This window comes from Danio rerio, chromosome 20, assembly GCF_052040795.2.
Source record: "Danio rerio strain M-AB ecotype USA chromosome 20, GRCz13ab, whole genome shotgun sequence".
NCBI lineage: Eukaryota > Metazoa > Chordata > Actinopteri > Cypriniformes > Danionidae > Danio > Danio rerio.
The window spans coordinates 56390999-56416241 of NC_141040.1; the positions used below are offsets into that span (position 1 = coordinate 56390999).

The 25243-nt window shown below is 34.1% G+C and overlaps 1 protein-coding gene and 1 pseudogene across 3 annotated transcripts; one reads left to right on the forward strand and one right to left on the reverse strand.

Moving 5' to 3' along the window:
• Positions 1-3921: 3921 nt before the first annotated feature.
• On the forward strand, positions 3922-8522 carry LOC147832360 (uncharacterized; annotated as a pseudogene).
• A 4356-nt stretch (positions 8523-12878) lies between these two features.
• On the reverse strand, positions 12879-16656 carry hlx1 (H2.0-like homeo box 1 (Drosophila)). 3 transcript variants are annotated; one of them, NM_212701.2, is made up of 4 exons: positions 16152-16656; positions 15438-15605; positions 15037-15221; positions 12879-13500 (listed from the first exon to the last, which is right to left on the reverse strand). In NM_212701.2, exons 1-4 carry the CDS (start codon positions 16549-16551, stop codon positions 13183-13185), a joined length of 1071 nt encoding a protein of 356 aa, NP_997866.2. In that variant the 5' UTR covers positions 16552-16656; the 3' UTR covers positions 12879-13182. The 3 variants fall into 3 exon arrangements, with proteins under 3 accessions (NP_997866.2, NP_001418073.1, NP_001418074.1); NM_001431144.1 differs by having other exon boundaries at positions 15435-15605; NM_001431145.1 differs by lacking the exon at positions 15438-15605.
• Positions 16657-25243: the final 8587 nt, after the last annotated feature.

The following is a 25243-nucleotide window of genomic DNA, read 5'->3' on the forward strand; positions in this document are numbered from 1 at the left end:
GAAACGTCCTCTTTTCATTTGTGTTCTTAACACATTGTAAATGTAATGGAAAATCTTTTGTGTGTATTTAAGCTGGAAATCTATCAAATGAAGCCTGTAAAATGCTCATAAGTCTACTCCTAATTCTATAAAAACAACACGGACTGCCGAAGGCGTTGATAAATGTGTTAAAGAGTGTTTTTCCACTGTAATGGACTGCAGTGCTTATTGAATCATTGCGACGTGTTGTTAAATTACAAGCAGAAGTGTTTTATTTTCTCCAGTATATGTGAAGCTTAGAGGTGTGTGTGTGTGTGTGTGTGTGTGTGTGTGTGTGTGTGTGTGTGTGTGTGTGTGTGTGTGTGTGTGTGTGTGTGTGTGTGTGTGTGTGTGTGTGTGTGTGTGTGTGTGCGTGTGTGTGTGTGGCTCTTGACTGTATAAATCAGACACAAAACACAGGGAAATAGTCTAATGTTTCGCCAGCTCTCACCAAACCAAATAAAACGCATTTAGTGTCATGTAAGTGTAACTGCTGGAGAATTTTCATGGCTCACACACGAAAAGAGGCTTTTAGACACTGAAACAATATGAGTGTAAAACAGCTTTTTTTTTTTTTTTTGATTGATTGAAAAAAAATATTTTCTTATAATTTACAAGGAAAAAAAAACACTAAAATATAATTCGGATTAAACTATACTAACTCTGCATCACATTTTATTGTTTTCTTTTCTTTGTAAATTATTTAAAACGACGTTATTTTTTTGTTCAGAAAAGTATTTTAATGAAAACTATTGTCAGGCGTCCATTTAAGGCTGGACTCATTTAATTACGTTTTAAAATACTTTTTTATTTGAAATCCCCAGTGTAGCACCAAAATATACATACATTAAGTGTAATTTTCTGATAATATATTCATTACTTTTAAACTATCACCGCTCATCTTTGCAGAATTGTTGTAATTCAGTCACATTGGAGGGTTTTCGAGCATAAATCGCTTTTTTAAGGTCATGCCTCCAGCATCTCAATTGGATTCAGGTCAGTATTTTGAGTAGGCCAATCTAAAATCTACAATTTGCTTTTCTTTCACCATTCAAAAGTGGAAGTATAGGTTTGGGTTTTGTTTACCCTTAAAAAACAACATATTTTAAAAAATCAATTAATTTAAAAACATTTAATTCATTTCAAACAAGAATCATTTAATTACATTTTAAAATCCTTTATTTAAGATTTCCAGTGCAGCACCAAAATAAACATACATTAGGTGTAATTTTCTGATATCATATTCATTACTTTTATACTATCACCGCTCATCTTTGCAGAATTGTTATAATTCAGCCACACTGGAGGGTTTACAAGCATAAGTCGTCTTTTTTAAGGTCATGCCTCCAGCATCTCAATTGTATTCAGGTCAGGATTTTGACTAGGCCACTCCAAAATCTTTATTTTGCTTTTCTTTCGCCATTCATTAGTAAACTTGCTGGTGTGCTTTGGAGTTCGCTTAAGCTTGAGGTCACTTACAGATAACTGGACACTCTCCTTCAAGATATTGTAACACTTTTTTACACAGTAATTTTGTATTTTGCTTTCCATTAATAATAAAAACCTTTATTTAAAAACCTTGTATTAATTTCATGCTAGAATAATTTGATTACATTTTAAAATACTTTATTATTTAAGATTCCGAGTGTTGCAGCAAAATATGCATACGTTAAGTGTAATTTTGTGATACATCTTTACTGTTATACAGTACTATCACTGCTCATCTTTGTAGAATTGCTGTAATTCAGCCACATTGGAGGGCTTTTAAAGAATAAATTGCCTTTTTTAAGGTCATGCCCTTAGCAGCTCAATTAGGTTTAGGTCAGGACTTTGACTAGGCCACTCCAAAATCTTAATTTTGCTTTCCTTAGTGAGCTTTCTGGTGTGCTTAGGAGTTTGCTTCAGCTTGAGATCACTTGCAGATTACTGGACACTCTCCTTCAGGATATTGTAACCCTTTTTCCCACAGGGCTGTACAATTAGTTTTTTTTCCCACTTAATAATAAAAACTTTCATTTAAAAACATTGTATTAATGTCAGGCAAGAATCGTTTAATTACATTTTGAAGTACTTTATTATTTAAGGTTTCCAGTGTAGCACCAAAATATGCATAATGCAAATATGCATTGTGTAATTTTTGGATATGATATTCTTTAATATACTATTCTATACTATCACCGCTCATCTTTGCAGAATTGTTGTAATAAGGCCACACTGGTGGGTTTTGAGCATAAATCACCTTTTTTAAGGTCATCCCTCAAGCATCTCAATTAGGTTCAGGTCAGGACTTTGACTTGGCCACTCCAAAATCTAAATTTTGCTTTTCTTTCGCCATTCAGAAATGGAAGTATGTTTTTGGGTTTTGTTTTCCCCTAATAAAAGCAATTAATTTAATAAAAGCTATTAATAAAAAAAACTATTCATTTAAAAACATTGTATTCCTTTCAAGCATGAATCATTTAATTACATTTTAATTATGTGTAACACCAAAATACTGTATGTGTACAATAAGTATAGTTTTCTGATATCATATTCTTTATTGTTATACTGTACTATCACCACTCATCTTTGCAGAATTGTTGTAATTCAGCCACATTGGAGGGTTTTTAAGAATAAATTGCCTTTTTTAGGGTCATGCCTCCAGAATCTCAATCAGATTCAGGTCAGGACTTTGACTAGGCCACTCCAAAATCTTTATTTTGCTTCTTCCGCCATTCACAAGTGGACTTGGTTGTTTACTTTGGATTTCGTTTCAGCTTAAGGTTACTTACTGATGCCTGTACACTACTTCAGGATATTGTAACACTTTCACACAGGGATGTATAGTTTTGAGTTTGTTGTTTTTTTGTAAGGTTTATAAAAACCTTATTTTAAAAACATCATAATCATCAGTGGTTAGGTTACAGATTTTCAGCATTTAAAATATCTTCTTCATCTTCTGTATTTAACAGGCAAAAGAATCTCAAAGCTGGGATAGTTCAATTGATTGTTTAATTCTGTCATTTACTCACGCATTTCAAACCTTTGTGAGCTTCTGTATTCTGCTGAACACTAAAAAAGATATTTTGAAGAAAGCTGAAAACCCGGTAACTATTGACTTGCATAATAGAAAAACTAAATGCTGTGGAAGTCAATGGTTACAGGTTTCCAACATTTTTCAAAACATCTTTTTTTGTTTTCAACAGACGAAAGAAACTCATAAAGGCTTTAAACAACAGTCAAAACGAAGAAGGAATTTAAATTTTTGCGTGAACTGCCCCTTTAAGTCTGCAAATGTCTTTTGGATACAGAAACGCACACTAATTTATCTGAAGGAGCTACTTTTTCAAGCCGTCTCGCGCGGGTCAGAGGGACGTTCGACTGCCTCTTTAAATAGCAGAGCAACATCTGACTTTAAATCCTGGGCCAGATGGGATTTCTCCATGTGATCATAAAAGCTCTGAGGACTGTTCACAAATCAAGCGCTGCAGTATTATGTTAAGCTTTTGCACTGTTATTGTTATTGCATGTTTGCACATACAAACGTAATTCACAACTTTTGCGAAGGAGAGTCTGAGATTGACACCGAGGCTCAGACGGACAATTTATGCGCACATTATGAGGCCGGCGGTGGTGAGGATCGCTGATAAAACAAACCGTTTTCCATGCACGGATGGTGATTGAGCTGTGTTAATGTGTGCGTGTTGTAAAATAATCACGTAAACTCAGAGACAGTATTAGCCGTGTTTGTGTGTGTGGGTGCGTGTGTATGTTACTTGAATAAGGTCATACATTTCTAATTACATATGTAATGTAAATGTGAAAACACATGTATTTAAATTATTTTCTAATGACTTTGTCTGAAATGTAACTTGAGTAGTCAATAAGTGATTCAATTCCTTGATTAAATACTTTTATAAATACATGGATCTCAATGAGGATCTGTCTGTCTGTCTGTCTGTCTATTGTTCTATCTTTCTATCTATTGTTCTATCCATCTATCCATCTGTCTGTATTCTCACACACAGATGTGTATATACAGTGCTCTGTTAAATTTGATTTATTTCTCAGTAAACATTATATTTGTGGGTGCGTTCAAACAATATTTGTTTTATGAAACTTTTTTTGCGTTTTTATTAAATCGTTTTATATATAATAATATAAAGGTTTGGTCCATGAACAACATTAGGAGCAAGAAGAGACTACATTTAAACCCAAGTTATTGCAATAAAATTTTCAATGAAATTTGACTTTTTTTTATGTTTCTTTAGATTTTTTCAGTTCATTAAAATTATATTCAATATTTTTCCTACCTGTCGTTCTATCTGTCCGTCTGTTGTTTTGTCTGTCATTCTCTCTGGCTGTCGTTCTGTCTGTCATTCTGTCTGTCTGTTGTTCTGTCTGTCTGTTGTTCTGTCTGTCATTCTCTCTGTCTGTCGTTCTGTCTGTCTGTTGTTCTGTCTGTCATTCTGTCTGTCTGTTGTTCTGTCTGTCATTCTCTCTGGCTGTCGTTCTGTCTGTCATTCTGTCTGTCTGTCATTCTCTCTGGCTGTCGTTCTGTCTGTCATTCTGTCTGTCTGTTGTTTTGTCTGTCATTCTGTGTGTTTGTCTGTCGTTCTGTCTGTCTGTTGTTCTGTCTGTCGTTCTGTCTGTCATTCTGTCTGTCTGTTGTTCTGTCTGTCATTCTGTCTGTCTGTTGTTCTGTCTGTTATTCTGTCTGTCTGTTGTTCTGTCTGTCATTATGTCTGTCTGTTGTTCTGTCTGTCATTCTGTGTGTTTGTCTGTCGTTCTGTCTGTCTGTCGTTCTGTCTGTCATTCTCTCTGTCTGTCGTTCTGTCTGTCATTCTGTCTGTCTGTCAATCTGTCTGTCATTCTGTCTGTCATTCTGTCTGTCATTCTGTCTGTCTGTCAATCTATCTGTCATTCTGTCTGTCGTTCTGTCTGTCATTCTGTCTGTCTGTTGTTCTGTCTGTTGTTCTGTCTGTCATTCTCTCTGTCGTTCTGTCATTCTGTCTGTCATTCTGTCTGTCTGTTGTTCTGTCTGCCATTCTGTCTGTCTGTTGTTTTGTCTGTCATTCTGTGTGTTTGTCTGTCGTTCTGTCTGTCTGTTGTTTTGTCTGTCGTTTTGTCTGTCATTTTGTCTGTTTGTCGTTATGTCTGTCTGTCTGTCTGTCGTTATGTCTGTGTGTCTGTATGTCGTTCTGTCTGTCTATCTGTCTGTCATTCTGTCTGTCGTTCTGTCTGTCTGTTGTTTTGGTTGTCTGTCTCTGTCCTTCTGTCAGTCTGTGTGTGTCTGTCTGGTGTTCTGCTTGTCTGTCTGTAGTTACGTCTGTGTGTGTGTCTGTCTGTTGTTCTGTCTGTCTGTCGTTCTGCCTGTCTTTTTGTCTGTTGTTCTGTCTGTTGTTCTGGCTGTCGTTCTGACTGTCTCTGTTGTTCTGTCTGTCTGTCGTTCTGTCATTCTGTCTGTCTGTTGTTCTGTCTGTCATTCAGTCTGTCTGTCGTTATGTCTGTGTGTCTGTCTTTGTTGTTCTCTGTCGTTCTGTCTGTGTGTCTGTCTGTCTTTGTTGTTCTCTGTCGATCTGTCTGTCTGTCTGTCTGTCGTTCTGTCTTGTTCTGTCTGTCTGTCTGTCGGTTGTTTTGTCTGTCATTCTGGCTGTCATTCTGTCATTCTATCTTTTTCGTTCTGTCTGTCGTTCTTTCTGTCTGTCGTTTTGTCTGTCTTTATTTCCTCTCTCTCTCAATCTCTATTTATATATTGGGGGGGACCCCGCGTGATTAGGGGGCCCCACGTCGTCGCGATTATCAGTAATTGAAAATCCGTCTACCGCAATAATCAAACTCTTGGGAACAACTGTGGTCGGAACCAAAGTTCACAGGTCTGTGTTCTCTGAACTCCTCTCAAGCGGTGGACGTCTTCATCCTGATTGGTTGCCGCCGAACCGCATCATAGCTTATACCATAAAGTTGACTTGATTTCAACTCTCCTCGACGCCCACACAGGGGAAGACGCGCCGCGCTGTTCCTCGCCGCCGGTTCTCATTAAAAATGAATGACTTCTGGCTACTTTCAAGCTCTCACCGCTTTCGGTTTGTGATCGCTCCTCAGTTTGTGAAGGCTTCCCCATGTTGTCGCTCCACCCCGCCCCCTTTGCCGCTCCTCAGTTTGTGATCGCTCCTTAATTTGTAATCGCTCCTCAATTTGTGAAGGCTTCTCCGTGATGTCGCTCCACTTTGCCTCCCTTCCTTGCTCCTCAATTTGTGATCGCTTCCCCACGTTGTCCCACCCAACTGGGGGCCCCGTCAGTGATCCCTGCAGGGGGGCCTCCACATTTTGCGCTACGCCACTGGGTATGTGAACGTACATGTTTACTTTTCATTCTAAGCATTCAGTGTCCGCAGTTTAATTCACCATATTTAACTGTTTTAGCTGAAATCATTGCTGCAATCAAACACCAGTATTGTGTCAGAATCAGCACAGCGTGAACTAACCTGATATGACATGAGAACTGCAGAGTCCAGCATTTTTAATTAGGTCCTCACTCCATTCAGCTCTTCTCATGGCTGTTAGACAAAGATGTCTGCAGTTGGCATTAAAGCAGTGTGGTGTACGCTAAAATTTAAGTTTTGTAATTTTGGACTTTTGAATTTGGCATCCTACCGCAAAACACGACGTGTTTGCTATTGCAACCGGTCTCTTTTTGCAACCAGTATGCACGGTTGACCTGACGTAGGTTGGTAATTTCCTTATAGCTGTGTTTGCGTGTGTGTCTTGTATTCCTTGTGTTGTGATTACTGTATGTTACCAAATGTCCCCACAAGTATAGCAATACCAATACATTCTGACCCACAATCACATGCACATACACCCACACACATGGACACACTCTGACACAATCACACACACATGGACACAATCAGGGCGAGGCAGTGGCGCAGTAGGTAGAGCTGTCGCCTCACTGCAAGAAGGTCGCTGGTTCGAACCTCAGCTCAGTTGGCGTTTCTGTGTGGAGTTTGCATGTTATCCCTGCCTTCGCGTGGGTTTCCTTCAGGTGCTCCGGTTTCCCCCACAGTCCAAAGATATGCAGTACAGGTGAATTGGGTCGGCTAAATTGTCTGTAGTGTATGAGTGTGTGTGTGTGTATGTGTGTGTGGATGTTTCCCAGAGATGGGTTGTGGCTGGAAGGGCATCCGCTGCGTAAAAACTTGCTGGATAAGTTGGCGGTTCATTCCGCTGTGGCGACCCCGGATTAATAAAGGGACTAAGCCGACAAGAAAATGAATGAATGGACACAATCACATCCACAAACACACTCAATTGCACAATCACACACACATGGACACAATCGCATCCACAATAACACTCAATCGCATCCACACACAATCACGTTCACACACACATACAATCACACGCAATCACGTTCACACATACAATTACATTCACACACACATACACATACACACAATCACACAAACACACTCAATCACATCCACACACAATCATGACAATACACATATACTATACACACACACATACACACAATCACACAAACACACTCAATCACATCCACACACAATTATGACAATACACATATACTATACACACAAACACACACACATACACACAGTCACACAAACACACTCAATCACATCCACACACAATCATGACAATACACATATACTATACACACACACATACACACAATCACACAAACACACTCAATCACATCCACACACAATCATGACAATACACATATACTATACACACACACATACACACAATCACACAAACACACTCAATCACATCCACACACAATCATGACAATACACATATACTATACACACACACACACACACACACACACACACAGAGTCACTAGTTCTGTCTCTTTATTAGCCTTTCAGAAACCAGACCAGAAACAAAATCTGCTGTAACACACACACACACACAATCACACACAAACATACACACACACACACACACACACACACACACAATCTCACACAAACATACACACACACACACACTAAAGTTCTGTCTCTTTATCAGCCTGTCAGAAACCAGAGCAGAGAAACATTTTCACTTTTTTTTGCTGCAATAGTTGATCGTGCGGCGGTAACTCATCCTCGGATCTATAACACACACTAATAGTAATGTCACGAGGCTCTAATATCTCTGGATGGATTATTGTGTAAATCCTGGAATAGTTTCACACTGACATTATGCGCATTATGGCCATGTGAAGTGCAGCTCTGACAGCCAGAGTCCATAAATGGAGCAGTTTTTTGATGCGCAGATCTCCATAAAACACACTCATCCGGCTGATATCTGGAGCCAGTCAATGTATACAAGCTGTAAATCCAAAGCTCTTCGCGCTCTGTTTATTGTTGGATGCCAAATTTCACCCCGCTCACATTTTTCAGGGCGAAAAAAGGGCTTGGCAGAACTACATTAAGCGGACTCAGAGAAGGTCTCGCAGGCCAAAAGATGTGTGTTTCACCATTCATCACCGCCTTATGATGAGCTGAACACGAGATGAAGGAGAGAAAAGGAGACGCTGAAATGCTTTTCAATGATTATGAACGTTTTGAAGCTGTTTCTCTATTGCTATAAAAGCAGATTTCACAGCATATCTGGATCATTTTTGCTGTAAAGGCTAAATGTATCAAAAATGTGATCAATAATAAAAGTTTTTTTTTTTAATTGTTTAAATAATCAAATATATTTTTGAAATTATATTTATAAACTTATTTATTTATTTATTTATTTACACCAATAAAAAAAGGTTTAAAACTTTCATAATCATGTAGCATTAAAAGGAAATAAATTATCACAAAATCCTTTGATGCATTAAAATAAACAAGTAAATAAATTTACCAACTAACTTGCATACCTACTTAGTAACTAACTAACTAACTTATCTTACAAATTTGCTTTCTAACTTACTAACTTCCTCACTAACCTACTTACTAACCAACTTAATTATTAACTTACTAACTAACTTACCAACTCACTAATTTACTAACAAACTAACTCTCTAACTTACAAACTTACTAACTTACTGACTAACTCACTAACTTACTGACTAACTAACTCAGTAACTTACTAAAATACTCACTAACTAACTTACTACATAACTAACTTACTACATAACTAACTCACTAACTTACTACATAACTAACTCACTAACTTACTACATAACTAACTCACTAACCTACTACATAACTAACTCACTAACCTACTACATAACTAACTCACTAACCTACTACATAACTAACTCACTAACCTACTACATAACTAACTCACTAACTTACTACATAACTAACTCACTAACTTACTACATAACTAACTCACTAACTTACTACATAACTCACTAACCTACTACATAACTAACTCACTAACTTACTACATAACTAACTCACTAACTTACTACATAACAAACTCACTAACTTACTACATAACTAACTCACTAACTTACTACATAACTAACTCACTAACTTACTACATAACAACTCACTAACTTACTACATAACTAACTCAATAACTTACTACATAACTAACTCACTAACCTACTACATAACTAACTCACTAACTTACTACATAACTCACTAACTTACTACATAACTAACTCACTAACTTACTACATAACTAACTCACTAACTTACTACATAACTAACTCACTAACCTACTACATAACTAACTCACTAAGTAGCCACCTACTAACTTACTAATTTACTGACTAACTTACTAAATAACTAACTCTCTAACTCTAACTCACTTACTAACTAACTTACTAACTAACTCAGTAACTTACTAAATTACTCAATAACTTTCTACATACCTAACCCAATAACTTACTAACCTACTAAGTAACTTACTAACTTACTTACTAACTTACTAAATACCTAATTTACCAACTAACTTACTACCTCACTAACTTGCTAGCTTAACACAGACTAACTTATCAACTTACTAGCTAACAAATGTACTCACTAACTTACTGACTAATTTACTAACTTACTAACTTCCTGACTTAATAACTTACTAATTTTCTTATAAACTTATGAACTTACTAAAAAACTTACTGACTAACTTGCTAACTCACTTACTCACTAACTTACTAACTTTCTGACTAACTCACTAACTTACTAACTAGCTAGGTAACCAACTTACTAACTTATCAACTTACTAGCTTACAAACATACTCACTAACTTACTACCTTACCAACTTACTAACTTACCAACTAACTTACTAACTCACTAACTTACTAACTCACCAATTTACTAACTAACTTACCAACTAACTTTCTACCTTACCAGCTTACTAACTCACTAACTTACTGTGTAACTTACTAACTAACTAACTTTCTGACTAACTCACTAACTTGCTAGCTTCACAACTTACTACCTTATCAACTTACGAGCTTACAAACATACTAACTTACTACCTTACCAACTTACAAACTTATCAACTTACGAGCTTACAAACATACTAACTTACTAACTTTCCAACTTACTAACTTACCAACTAACTTACTACCTTACCAGGTTACTGACTAACTTACTCACCAACTTACTGTCTAACTTACTAACTCACTTCCTGACTTACTAACTCACAAACTCACTAACTTATTAAATTACTAACTTATAAAAAAAAACGTATACTATCAAAAATATATATAGATAATAAAATGTTTTTAATCTTTTTCAAAAATGTATGAATGATCAAATATATTTTTAAAGGCAAAATGTATAATCAATGTAATAAAATCTATTTTAAATGTTTTTAAAAAAAATGCATTAATAATACAGTATATATTGGAAATAATATTTATTTATTTATTTTAATGCATTAAAGGCCTTGGATTTTGATCATTTATTTCCTTTAGTAAAGATGTTTGAAGAGAAAAAACTATAGAATTAAATGCTAAATGTTTATAAAAGTTTTAAAGCTTTTTCTCCATAGGTATAAAACTAATAAAAGCATATTTTACAGTATATCTGGATTATTATTGTTGAAAAAGCTAAAATCTCATCAAAAATGTGATTCATTTTGAAAATGTTTTTAAAAATGGATAAATAATAAAAACTATTTTTGAAATCTTTTTAAAAAAATGTTATGTGCATATATATTTATATATAATATATATATATATACTACATGGATTATGAACGTTTTTTTTCTATTGGTATAAAAGCATATTTCAATGCAAATGTTATTTTGTTGAAAAATGTATAATCAAAAAGGTAATAAAATATACACTTAAAATGTAAAAAAAAATTATAAATAATGAAATATGTATTTCTAATTTTATTTATTTATTTATTTTATTATGAAATGCCACATGGATAATTATGAAAGTTTTTAAGCTTTTTTTTCTACTATAAAAGCAGTAAAATCATTTTTAACCGCATATTTTGGATTATTTTGTTAAAATAATGCATTGCTATTAATAAAATCATTTTTTATTAAGTTATTCAATTAAAAATAATTTTGTTTGGATTGTGATCTTTTTTTTATCAAGGGGGAAGTTTGAGGAAATGTATAAAATGAAATGCTGCAATGATTTAATTATTTTTCACAGCAGATTTGTTTCTTGAAAAGGCTAAATGTACAATCATTGTAATAAATGTTTTTCAAAAATTAATAATAAAGAAAATACACATTTATTTACTTTTAATGTATGCATTAAAATCTTTACATAAATTAAAATCATTGCAGTTGGATTTTGATGTTTTATTTCCTTTTATAAAGATTTTTTTACAAACAGGAGACTCTATGAATGATTATGAAAGGTTTGAAAGCTTTTTCTTTAGTATAAATCCGTTTCACAGCCCTCTGAGTTATTTTGTTGACAGGCAATTAAAATTAAACATGTATTTAAAAACTGAATACTAATAAATAACAAAATATATTTTTTTCATATATATATATATATATATATATATATATATATATATATATATATATATATATATATATATATATATATATATGTATTATTTTTAATACATTTAGTTTAAAAATGTATTGCATTAAGATCATTTGTTTTTATTTTATGAAGGGGCTGTACCAGATGGGAAGAATAAAACGAAACTCTTAAATTAAATGTTATTAAGTTTAAAGGTTTTCTGAAGTATAACACCATCTTTCACAACAAATCTGAATTATTTTGATGGAGGTTAAAAAAATAAAACCATTAAAAAGCAAAAGTAAAAAGGCAAAATGTACAATCAAAAAGTACTAAATATATGAACAAAAATAATACACATTTCGAAAATTATTTTATTTTAAATACAGCATTAAAAAATGTGACAATGTGCCACCCTTAATATTTTCTTCTTTAAATGCAAGTTATTATTATTGGATTGTTTTTCATTTAGTTTTTTATATTAGTCAACACTAATGATTGTATAACTGTACTTTCCATGACGGTACACAAATAAATAAATAAAATAGGTTTGAGCTATAGGCCTATGCACCATGATAGAGTACAAAAGCTGACCATTAAATAATTAACTAATAATAATTTGTTATTTAATTGTTTATTAAGTATTAAATAATGTTTGCAAATTATCTTATGTAGACTTTCTCAATAATATGAGTTGTTTGTGTAACTCTTTCCTGCAATGATGAAAAGCTCTTGACCATAATATATTGCGCAATGTACAGCCGACAATTAACCATAGCGAGAATTATGGTGCAAGCGTTGATTACTGTATCATGATTTTTAAACAACCCATATTTTAATAGAATATATGCATTATTTAAATAAGAAATACTAAATATTTCATTCAAAATAGTACAATAAAGCTTGATGGATTTTATTATAAATTAATTTTGCTTAGTGCAATGATGTTTTCCATAAACACGCCACGTGATCTAGAAGAATCAGTCGTTTATTTACATGTTCAGTGCAAATACTTACAGACAAATATAATACAATCAAGTTTATCAACGTCATTCAAATCCCAAATCGTCAGAAGTGGTTCGGTTAAGGCAGATGCGATGCTTTCCGTTCACAAATAAAAATAAAAAGTCTCTGTTTCACAATGGAAGACGGGGGCTCATGTAGGCCTGTGTGTGTATGTTTGTGTCTCTGTCCCGTAAAACGCGTTAATTGTGTGTTTGAGGTGTTCACATCGGAAGATGATTCGGATCTGGTTCACATCAGAAGATTCCGTTTCTCACAGCAGCATTTGTGTGGCTGTGTTCGGTTCTGTTGTGGGGTTTGTGCTGGATGTGTCCTGCGTGCTGACAGGCAGAGGTCCAGGAATAATCACACTGGCTTTGTTGAGGTCAGAAATGTCCACGTCGCTTTTGTCTTCCGGTCCGTCTTCAAATTCGGATTCGCTCGGTTCGGTTTCGCATTCGGAATCGTCGCGTTCCTTTTGTTCAGTTTCGGCTGCGGATTTGTCCGGTTGCTCTTTCTCTTTGTCCTTCTGCGCTTGTGCTTCTTTGGAATGCCTCCATTTCATCCTCCGGTTCTGAAACCAGACTTTCACCTAAGATAATAATAAAATATTTAACTTACACGCATACATGTACATTTTATTTTAAATCATTTAATTGCTCACTGAAGAAAATATTCATCGCATTGGGCCGAAGATAAATAAACAAATGAAGTTGAGCATTACTACATTTTGTTTGTTCAAATTCAGCCCATTTAAATGGTGTGCAACCACTTTCATCCTTTGGTTCTGAAACCAGACTTCTAAAACAATAATAAATATATACTTAAATTTGCATGCATTTAATTATGCACTGAAAAAAATATTCATTGGATTTACTCATTTTTATAGATAAGTGGTTGCAATTTTTTTATAAGGGCTGAATTTAAACAAATTAAGTTGAGCATTACTCAATTTTGTTTGTTTAAATACAGCCCATGGTTTGCAACCACTTTCATCCTTCGGTTCTGAAACCAGACTTCCAACATAATAATAAAATATACTTAAATTTGCATGCATTTAATTCATTTTAAACCATTTAATTATGCACTGAAAAAAATATTCATTGCATTTATTTATTTTTAAAGGTAAGTGGTTGCAAAATAATTATGGGCTAAATTTAAACAAATTAAGTTGAACATTACTGCATTTCATTTATTTAAATTCAGCCAATATGAATTGTTTGCAACCACTTATCTTTAAAAAGATTTAGCAAATCCAAATAATCTTTTTCTTTTAGTGTGGCTTTACGCATTGTACAATATATGTAGATAGATATGTCAAACAAATGTTTTTGTTACTTCAATAAAACAAGTTAGTCATGTTTCACTATTTTCTTAAGTTCTACAAAGTGTAACTTTCATTAAATCAGTCAAACGGACTAAAATATTAATGACTAGAAAAGTTCATTTAATTCAACTAAAGTAAGCAAAATTGTTTTTACAGTGTAGTATTTATAATATGTGCACTTTAAAATTTATATGATCTATTAGTCATTATGAAAACATGTTTTTGTTACGTTGAAATTAATTAATTAGTGATTTATTCCGCTTTTGACATGTTTGTTTGTGTCAATTACATATTATTTAATAAAATATTATCTCCAAAGAATGTGTGCATAATTCAATGTAAAGTGTGTTAATGATTTTCAGTGATGAATGAAATCACTTTATATTGAAGAGAGACAGACATCCAGTTTCCAAACTTTTCTGTAAAGTTTTGAAACTCTCTTATCGCCTTCCTAATGCTGGTGTCCTGTCATTTTCGATATCAAATAAAACACAAGCTCTTGCCCAATGTCCTAAATTAGGACGTTTTGAAACGAAACAACTTGAACCCCTCCCGCGTTTGCAATAATTCGTTATAATTGACTTTCATTTCTCTAGAAATGTGTGGTGTCGCAATGCTGCAGCTTTTTATTTTTTTTTACAAAGCACTCCAGATGGCATGTGCTTATCATTTAAGTGCGAGAACATTACCTGTAAATGCACAAATAAATAACACCATGAAAAATACACTAGATCTGCTAATTATCTGAATTAATATCACCACGCATTTCATAAAATACACCAAATTGTAAGTTACGCTCACCTGTGCGTCAGTGAGTCCCAGCATCGCAGCCAGTTGTTTTCTGTCCGGTTTTGTGACGTACTTTTGTATCTCGAAGCGTTTCTCCAGGCCTTTCCGCTGCAGGTTGGAAAACACAGCTCTGGACCAGGATCTTTTCCTCTTGTACGTCTGTGGCATTGTGTCTTTGGAAAGCACCGCATACGGCCCTGTTTGGTTCAAACCACACAATCGCCATTAGAACGGAGCAGAAATGCATTGCACAATGCACCAACTTTGTCTTAAATGCATGCTATTTAATTATGCATGTGCAAAATAATCACTTATACACGTGCAGTCAGAGTCAAAAGAAGGACATTTCGTCCACACACGTTCTGTCTGATTTAGTTACTTATTTTGGCTCAACTGGGGAGTTTCTACACTACCTGGGAAGGTGTCTTGAAACTGATGTTGCCCTGATTGTCTGGCGGCATTGCCTATCGAACCCATCAGGGAGGAGGTTTCGCTCATGGTCGGGTCTATGGACGCGAAGTACGGGCTGGCAGACACATGGACTGCAGACTGCCGATTCGGACTAACAATCGACGTGAGATCTGTTACAGAAAAACACAAAGAGTTCCCATTAACCCCGTGCATTTATGCATTTAAATTGGCTAATGAATTCGCAAGCAGTGTCACTGCACAGGAGGACGCGTTTGAACTACATTCACTCAAAATAAAAAGTCTTGTTCAAACTACTTATTTAAAATGAGCTGAATCAACACAATTATTAAGGGTTTTTGGAGGGGCAACTTAATTGTTTAAAGTTCAATCTACTTAAATTTGTTAAAATCATTTAAGTTAACTTAATAGATTTGTGTTGCGATGGCATGAAGGAATTACTGTATGTGTAACCCTGCATTAACACTTAAAACTGCTTGTTCACACTAATTTAAAATGAATCGACACAATTCTTACCTTTTTTGTAGGGGAAAACTTTAATTGTTTAATTCACTTAAATTTGCAAAAATGATTAGGTTAACTTAATTGATTTTTGTTGGGACAATTGTGTAAAACCCATCATTATTTTTTCAATCTAACTTGGGTTGCTGAGCTGTGTAAATAAAACAACAACAACTAAGATTAAATTAGCGTCTTACCTCTCAACGATGGAGACTCTTTTGACTTCGGCTCGAAGTCTGTGGATAATATCCGATCAATGCCGAACTTGAGGTCTTTACTTGTCGGCGGGGGGGCGTTTATCGCGGCTCTGGATGTCAAGTGTATTCCGTGCCGGAGGTACGCGGGGTGTAAACGCGCGTCCGGGGTTACCGGCGACGGCCGAAGCGGAGACCCTGACGAATGAACCTGCGCACGGGCCCCAATATGAGCCATGAGCGAAGACGATCCCTGGATGTTTTCAGCATCTCCAACATGCAGTATATCAGCAATGCAGAACGAGGGTTTCTTCATGCTATCCACCGCAAAACCAGCCGAACAATACGCAGTCCACAGGCTAAAGTTCGATGCGTAAAACGGGTTGAGTCCCGTTGTGTACATCCTGACAGGAAAAGGCGAAACTTCTGAACAGAATCTCGAACAACTGCATGTAATGAGCACGAGCAGACGGTCAAGTTTAAGGAGTTGCCCTCTCTTGCGTCGCTCCTCAAGTATGAAACTCCAGACGGGGGTCCGAACTGCTCTAAGCTAGAGTTATTGCGTTATTGATTGGCTCTTTCTGAGCCAATGGAAGTTGACAGAACGACCCAAACACGCCCCAAAGACGATGAGTTTGACCGAGAGCACGTCCATTAATGCCCTTCGTGTTTGTTAAATGGATATGAATAGACATTAAAACAGATAAGTTGTCGCTTTAATTGAATTTTAAAAATCATTAATCAAATTGTAAGATTATCTAAAGTATAATGTAGAAATAATATTATTTTAATACAAATTAAATACAATTTCCAAAGGCTTTGGGTAAACATTTCGTCCAATAAATTTAATTAACAACAAAATTAACCCATGCGCCACTTGGTTTTGTTCAAAATAAGGTTGAGAAAGCAAGTACATTTTATATGTATTTTCAAATAACCATTTATTCTAATAGATGCATTATATTTATACAAAAAAAAAGTTTCATTTAGATTAACACACAATATACTTCAAATAGAAAAAATACTGTTTTACACGCATGTGTGCATTCTCTTCAGTGCCGACCGTGTTTTTATTTTTTATTATTATTTTTTTATTATTATGCTAACAAACTATGATTAAAAAATGATCCACAATCAAATGCTAACACTCCGACTCGTGTGTGTGTGTATGTGTGTGTGTTTTCTGCTCTGTGGAATTAGGAAACAGGAGTTTCTCGATGCAGGTCATCCTGTTTTTGATGAGCTCTGATTCAGGCTAAATGAGCGGATATTCCTGCAAGATTTAGGCCAAAAATAGAAGATGCTTTAGTATTTTAGGATACAGCAGAGCACCCTTATTTCCTCCGACTCACAGAGGTGGAACTTTATAATGACTGTTAGCACTTCCTTTTTTCAATATTTGTGCAACTTTATCTCAACTCGCAAGTCGCACGGTGACGCAAATCCGTCCTTATGCTTATAATAAACAGAGGAAATCTATTCTCCGCTGAAACGAAAACACAATTAACTACTGAGGCGATACTTCATCCATATGCACATGACAACTTTACATTGCTGTGCCAAAAATAGAGCGTGCTGGAAAGACGAAAACAGATTTGAAGAAAAAAAAATGCATGTATATAGATAAGCCACATATGCATGACAACTTTACATTACTGGCAAAAAATAGAGCGCTTTACACAATGCATTAAAAACCACAACATATATTAAAAATTAAAATGCATCTATAGAAATAATCTAAATTTGTTACAATGCATTAAAAACAACAACAGATTTTGAAAGTTAAAATGCATAGATGGAAAAATCTACATATTCATGACGACTTTACATTACCGTGCCCAAAAACAAAGCGCTTTTCACATGCTGGGCGAACAAAAACGGATATTGAAAATTAAAATGCATATATAGAATTATTAATAAAAAAATTCACAATGCATTAAAAACAACAACAGATTAAATAAGCTCATGCATATAGAAATAATCCTGACAATATGCATGAAACTTTGTGCCAAAAAAAGAGCGTTTTCATAATTCATTGAAACAACAGCAGATTTAATGCATATATAGAAATAATCCACATGCATGACAACTTTACATTACTGTCAAACAAATTAGAGCGCTTTTCACAATGCATTAAAAACACAAACATATTTAATGCATATAAAGAAATAATTCACATATTTACATGGGCTTTTCACATGCTGGATGAACAAAAACTGATATTAAAAAATAAAATGCATATAGAAATAATAATAAAAAAATCACAATACATTAAAAACAACAACAGATTAAAAATCTTAATGCATTTATGAAATAATCCACATAGCCTATGCATGACAACTTTACATTGCTGTGCCAAAAATAGAGCGTTTTACAATGCATTAAAAAGAACATCAGATTTAATGCATGTATAGAAATAATCCACATGCATGACAACTACACTATTGTGCCAAAAATAGAGCTTTTTACAATGCTTTAAAAAGAACATCAGATTTAATACATATATAGAAATACTTCACATATGCATGACAACTACATTACTGTGCCAGAATAGAGCGTTTTCACAATGCAATAAAAACAACAACATATTTAATGCATATATAGAAGTAATCTACATATGCAAGACAACTTTACATTAATGTGCCAAAAATAAAGCGCGTATCACAATGCATTGAACAACAACATATTTAATGCATATATAGAAATAATCCACATATGCATGACTTTACATGCGCTTTTCACATGTTGGATCAACAAAAACTGATTAAAGAATTAAAATGCATATAGAATTAACCCTTCGGGCATTACAGATGTTGTTCTGTCATATATTTATGCTCGTTAATGAGTTTACCCCATGGTGTTTTTCAGACCATATATTTCCCTCTGCATGCGTTCATTATGCGTGATTCATTACCGGAAAGGTCAATGACCCTGGCTGCCTCCTATCACAGTGTTTTCGAGTGACTCCATTCCGGTTTAAATTTAGAGATGAAATGCGCCGCTTTTTGCTCTCGATCAAGCAGTCAAAACAATCCAGGGAAGAGGATGCGGAAACGCGCTGCGGGTGAACGCGCACATTATTTCAGGTGCCGGTGAAAAACTCGCCGCGTCTGTAAAGGCCCGAACCTCACAGGCGAGATAATAAAACAGGTCATTAAAGTATGTGACCGACCGCAGACACCTCACTGTAGACTACTTTTTTTTGTGGAATCAAATTAACTTTTCTGATCCAAAATCAAACAAAAAGAGCTCAGGGGAATCTTAAATATAATGTTTCGGAGCTCTTTGAGTAGTAAATAATACTTAAAATTATTAAATTATTTAAATAATAATACTAATAATATACTAATAATATTTTTATACATTTTTGAGTGCCTTTGACTGATTTTAGCTGTTTATTCTGATGAACTTTTCTAGTCATCTCAAGTTATATCAATAAAACTGACTAAAATATTAAGGTAAAATTTTCACAACTTTAAAAATGTGTTTAAAACATGATTAACTTCCTAAAATAAGCTAGGGTAACATAAAAAACATTTGTAATGTCATTTATATTTTACAGTGTAGCCATAACAGATATACAATTAGATCAGATTAGATTAAACTTTATTGCATTACTCATGTACAAGGCAACGAAATGCAGTTTAGGGAGTGCAATATCAGCAACTGCAGGATATAGGTATAAACTATAAAGTGCAATTATAGATAAACTGGTGATATTTGCAGATGGATGAACATTATATACATGTAGGTTATAGTAATTATGATCAGTACAGCGTTGATGTCTTGACCGCGCATCTTGGCTGCGCACGGCTCGTCAGTGTTTGGACTTTTAACAGTGAAACTAAACCACACTGAGCTGAACTAAACTGAACGTCAACACTGAAAACTGGACTGACACAGTTTACATTTATGTTTAGCTGCTTTGACACAATCTACATTGTAAAGCGCGCTATAGATACATGAATTGAATAAAACGAGGCTTAATTTGGGACGCCAGCAATAATCAAACAGCTAGATGTCTAAGAACAGCCCAAAATTAGACAAGACTTCACATATTTCTGCGTATAAATTATGACTAGTCAACTTTTTGGGCTCATAAAGAATTACACAGACAGTCTCAAGCTTCGTTTTTGTCGAGACGTCTATATTTAGACGTCTATTAGACGTCTTTTATATGCCATCAAAACACGCTCACAAACATATATACCCTATTTATTTGATGAACCGCAAATATGTTTATCTTTATTTATTTATTGGTAAATGTTTCTGTTGGCATGCTTCTAGGCCTCTAGCTAATACACAGTTTCAATGACAAGTCATCTCGTTGGTTTTTGCGGAAAAAATGCAGTGCAATGCCGAAATGCATTCCAATATATATATATATATATATATATATATATATATATATATATATATATATATATATATATATATATATATATATATATATATATATATATATATATATATAACAAAATAATTAATTAAAAATAATATAATTAAATTATATTAAATAAAAATTAATATTTAAAATTATATTTTATAAAATTTAAATAGATTTTTTTTTTAGATATTTATAAGTTTTGTTTAAAATAATATATTTAAATAACATATATATTTTTATATATTGTATTTAAACACATTAAAAGACTTTTTAGTTTTTACGACGATCTACGCTATTTAAAAATGCTAGGATGTATTAAAACAACGCCTGGTCAAATATGGAAATTAAAAAAATGCTGGGTTAAATCGAGATATTAAATTGAATGCTCGGTCAAATATGGACATTAAATTAAATTCTGGGTCACATATGCACATTAAATTAAATGCTGGGAAAAATATGGACATTAAATTCAATTCTGGGTCAAATATGGACATTACATTGAATGCTGAGTCAAATATGGACATTAAAACAAATGCTTGGTCTAATGGACATTACATTAAATGCTTGGTCAAATATTATGGACTGAATTAAATTCTAGGTCAAATATGGACATTGCTTTGAAGGCTGACTCAAATATGGACATTACATTTATTTATAAATTAAGATTTATTTATATTAAATGTATTATTATTCAATAATTTCTTTTCGACTTAGTCCCTTTATTAATCAGGGGTCGCCACAGCGGAATGAACCGCCAAGTTATCCAGCATATGTTTTACGCAGCAGATGCCTTTTCCATCACTGGGAAACACACACAGGCTCTTGCATTTACAACATACACACACGTTCATCTGGACTGTGGGGGAAACTGCAGCACCCGGAGGAAACCCACGCGAACACGGGGAGAAATGCCAACTGACTGAGCCGGAGCTCGAACCTTGCTGTGAGGCAATCATGCTACCCATGGCGCCACCGTGACGCCCAATGTATTATTATGTTATTTATATAATTAATTATACTTACAAAAATGGAACATCAAATTAAATGCTGGGTCAAATTTGCACATAAAAGTAAATGCTGGGCCACATGTGGAAATTAAATCTAATGCTGGGTCAAATATGGACATTAAATTAAATGCTGGGTGACATATGGACATTAAATTGAATGCTGGGTCAAATATGGACATTACATTAAATGACAAAAATGCAATTTAAATTTAATGTGAAAAAACCTAACCCAATTTTGAGTTTGTCTATGTTTGAACCACATTGTGTTGATATAAACAAATAAATAAAAAGCATTCTACACATCTACACAAATGCTGTGATGTATTAAGACAACGATGGTCAAATATTGACATTAAATAATGGGTCAAGTTATAGACATTAAATTAAATTCTTGGTCAAATATGGAAATTAAATTAAATTTTGGGTCAAATATGGACATTAAAATCGGGGTCAAATATGGATATTAAATTCGGGGTCAAATATGGACATTAAATTAATTTCTGGGTCAAATATGGACATTAAATGCTGGGTAAAATATAGACAATACATTGAATGCTGAGTCAAATATGGACATTAGATTTATTTATTTATGTTTAATGTATTATTATTCATTCATTTTCTTTTCGGCTTAGTCCCTTATTTATCAGAGGTTGCCACAGTGGAATGAACCGCCAACCTATCCAGCTTATGTTTTACGCAGCGGATGCCCTTCCAGACGCAACCCAACACTGGGAAACACCCATACACTCCTAAACTTTTAGTTCATCCAGTTCACCTGGACTGTGGGGGAAACTGGAGCACCCGGAGGAAACACGCGAACACGGGGAGAAATGCCAACTGACCCAGCCGGGGCTCGAACAACGACCTTCTTGCCGAGAGTCAATTACATTATATTTATTTATGTATTTAATAAGATATACTTACAAAAATGTCATTTAAAGTTAACGCGAAAAAAACTTGTCTAGTTGACCCACATTGCGTTAATACAACCCATCTTTATTTTAGTGTAATGCTATGCAATTAAATTAGGCTATTAGATTAATGTTGTTCTCTCTCTAATTTCTATTAATCTATAATGTATTTACTTTAAGGTTCAGTCTCAAAAGCATATTTGAGATCTTTTCAGAAAACAACTTTTATTATCTGTGATACTCATATATCATAAAATAAAATATTTAGTCAAAAGACTAAATTAATCATATGAGTAATGCGCGATAAGTTTAATATAGCCTGAATGTGACCAATAGATCCAGGATGAAAGTTTCTCTCCACAATGGAATTGTCCATACGGAAGAAAACAGGTTCAACCCAGAGCTTCCGGATATCTTTATTGTCCATATCTGCATTCCTATCTGTATATTGTGATAAATATAATCGGGTTGAAAGCACGAAAACCAGCTGCTGGAGCAATTAAACCGGCCATTCAAGAAACATTCAAAAAAAAAAAAAAAAAAAAAAAACATCAAACTTATACGCATTAATCACGTGTTTTTATGAATGAACCCCAATGTTGTGCTTGAATAAAACATACTAGCCGCGTAATTGCTTTAGTGATTTGAACTGGAACCCAGAACTGGATCCTCCTATTGCAGTGATAACATCATTATCTGTGGTCCTCTGGGGATTACTTTATTTCTGGACCCCCCATCAGGAGCATCTGTCTGTCTTCAGTGACGGGACCCCGTCATGCTGGAAGCATCGAGAAATTAAAATATCATAATCGTTAAATACCGATCATGGGAAAGTTTGGAGACCTTGTGGAATTGGTTTGTTTTCCCAAATTCCCTCTGCTTGATGAAATCACTGCCTTGAGAGTTCAATGGCAATCTAGCCAGCTCACTGCGGTTCAATCTGGGGCTCTGACAGCCTCGGGAAAACATTTGTCACGGGTTATTAATTGCGCTTTTAAAGGCACTCTTGACGGAATGGAAATCCTTCAGTAGCTCGTCAGATTAGCCGAGCCCGAATATAGTTCTTGGGTTATGAGAACAAACACATTTAGCGGATTAAATGTACGAAATGTCGCGCTATATTGCGAATGAAGTCCTGTCTAAAGTCATTCGGTGTCATGTTTCCGCTGGAAGATCCGTGTAAAAAAGGCATTTAGGCTAATTTATGTGCATTTAAGCTGGTTAACAGGTGTTTCACGCACTAACATGCTAAAGCTAACCAGACTAAACAATCGGAATATTCTCTCCCAATCTGGATTTATGAAGGGAAGAAATATTTCAAATAATATTAGATTGGTATTAGATCTGTTGGATTACTCAGAGTTAGTAAATGAGGAGGCTTTAATTTTATTTTTAGATTTTTACAAGGCCTTTGATACAGTTCCGAAATCTTATCTTTGAAAAATGTGGTGGCCTACACTTTTTGCTAACTTGTGATTTTAAGTGTTCTAAAATTCCTATTAAGATGTCAAATTTTCATAAACAAGCCTTGAATACATGGAAACTGATTTATAAGCACCTTCCCCCCCCCCCCCCCCCCCTCATGTATTATCTGGAACAATCAGTATATTTTATTTAAAAACAAGTCCATATTTTGGAATGATTATGTTAAAAAAGGAGTAATTTTTGTTACAGACTTATTAAATCGTGTAGGGGATTTATATGATTACAATGAATTTATTAATAATTTTGGTTTAAAAATTGCTTTGATTGAATACAAAAAATTTGTTCATTGTATTTCCCCAAAATTACTTCACCTTATTAAAACCGCAAAAATATATAACCATGTATCTGGCTCTCACCCAGAGCTTACTATTAAGGGCCTTTCTATCAAGGATAAAAAATGTAATAACAATTATATTAGGAATATCCTAACTGCAGATAAAAGTGTTCCTCCAATTGCAATGGTTAAATGGAAACAAGCGATCCCTTCATTCTTCTTTTCCCCAAAAATCTGGTCAGATATTACAAAATACATAATTCCTAATAAAGTAAAAGAAACAAATTTTAAAATATTACATAGATATTATCCATGCAATGATTTTATAAGTAAGTTTAAGGAAGGTTTTTCACTCTTGTGTTGTTTTTGTAAAATGGAACCGGAAACAATTCCTCATTTATTTTTCAGTTGCAGTTACACAAAACAGTTTTGGTCCCAAGTTTCCTTACTACTTTTTGAAGTGTTTTATAAATTAATCAGTATAACTGAGCAAATGGTTTTTTTTAGGGATTGCAACTCTGGATTACTGGAAATGGACAAAATAGCAAAAATTCTTATTTTATTTGGAAAGTATCACATCCACAAAACAAAATGTATGCTGACTGTACCAAATTGTAAACTATTTTTCATTGATCTAAAACTTTTTTATGATTCCCTCACTGCTATACAAAGTAATACCAAAGCTATTAAGACATCTCAACTACTGGAAAAAATACTTAATGTACACGATTAATTTTTGTTGTTAATTCCATTGTATACTGTTTTATGTATAACTCTGTACATCCCTGTTTGTTCAATAAAAAAATAAATAAAAAAAAAACAATCGGAATATAATTATAATGCAAAATCTTTCTTCTATCCGACTTTTATTTTGGCATTCACGTCAAATTATTAAAACATTTAAAATTAATAAGCATCATGTTTCCTGGAAGATCAATGCAAAAGAAGACATTTAGGCAAATGTAAGATCCATGCGAAAGAAGGTATAAACTATAATTTAGGTGCTTTTAAGCTGTCTAAAAGGCGTTACA

Coding starts and splice junctions, on each gene's coding strand:
- hlx1 (NM_001431144.1), bottom strand. CDS start 16,551: ATGTACACAACGGGACTCAACCCGTTTTACGCATCGAACTTTAGCCTG. Junction 15,606..16,151: donor AGAGTCTCCATCGTTGAGAG/GTAAGACGCTAA, acceptor TTTCTGTAACAG/ATCTCACGTCGATTGTTAGT. Junction 15,222..15,434: donor TCAAGACACCTTCCCAGGTA/GTGTAGAAACTC, acceptor TGAACCAAACAG/GGCCGTATGCGGTGCTTTCC.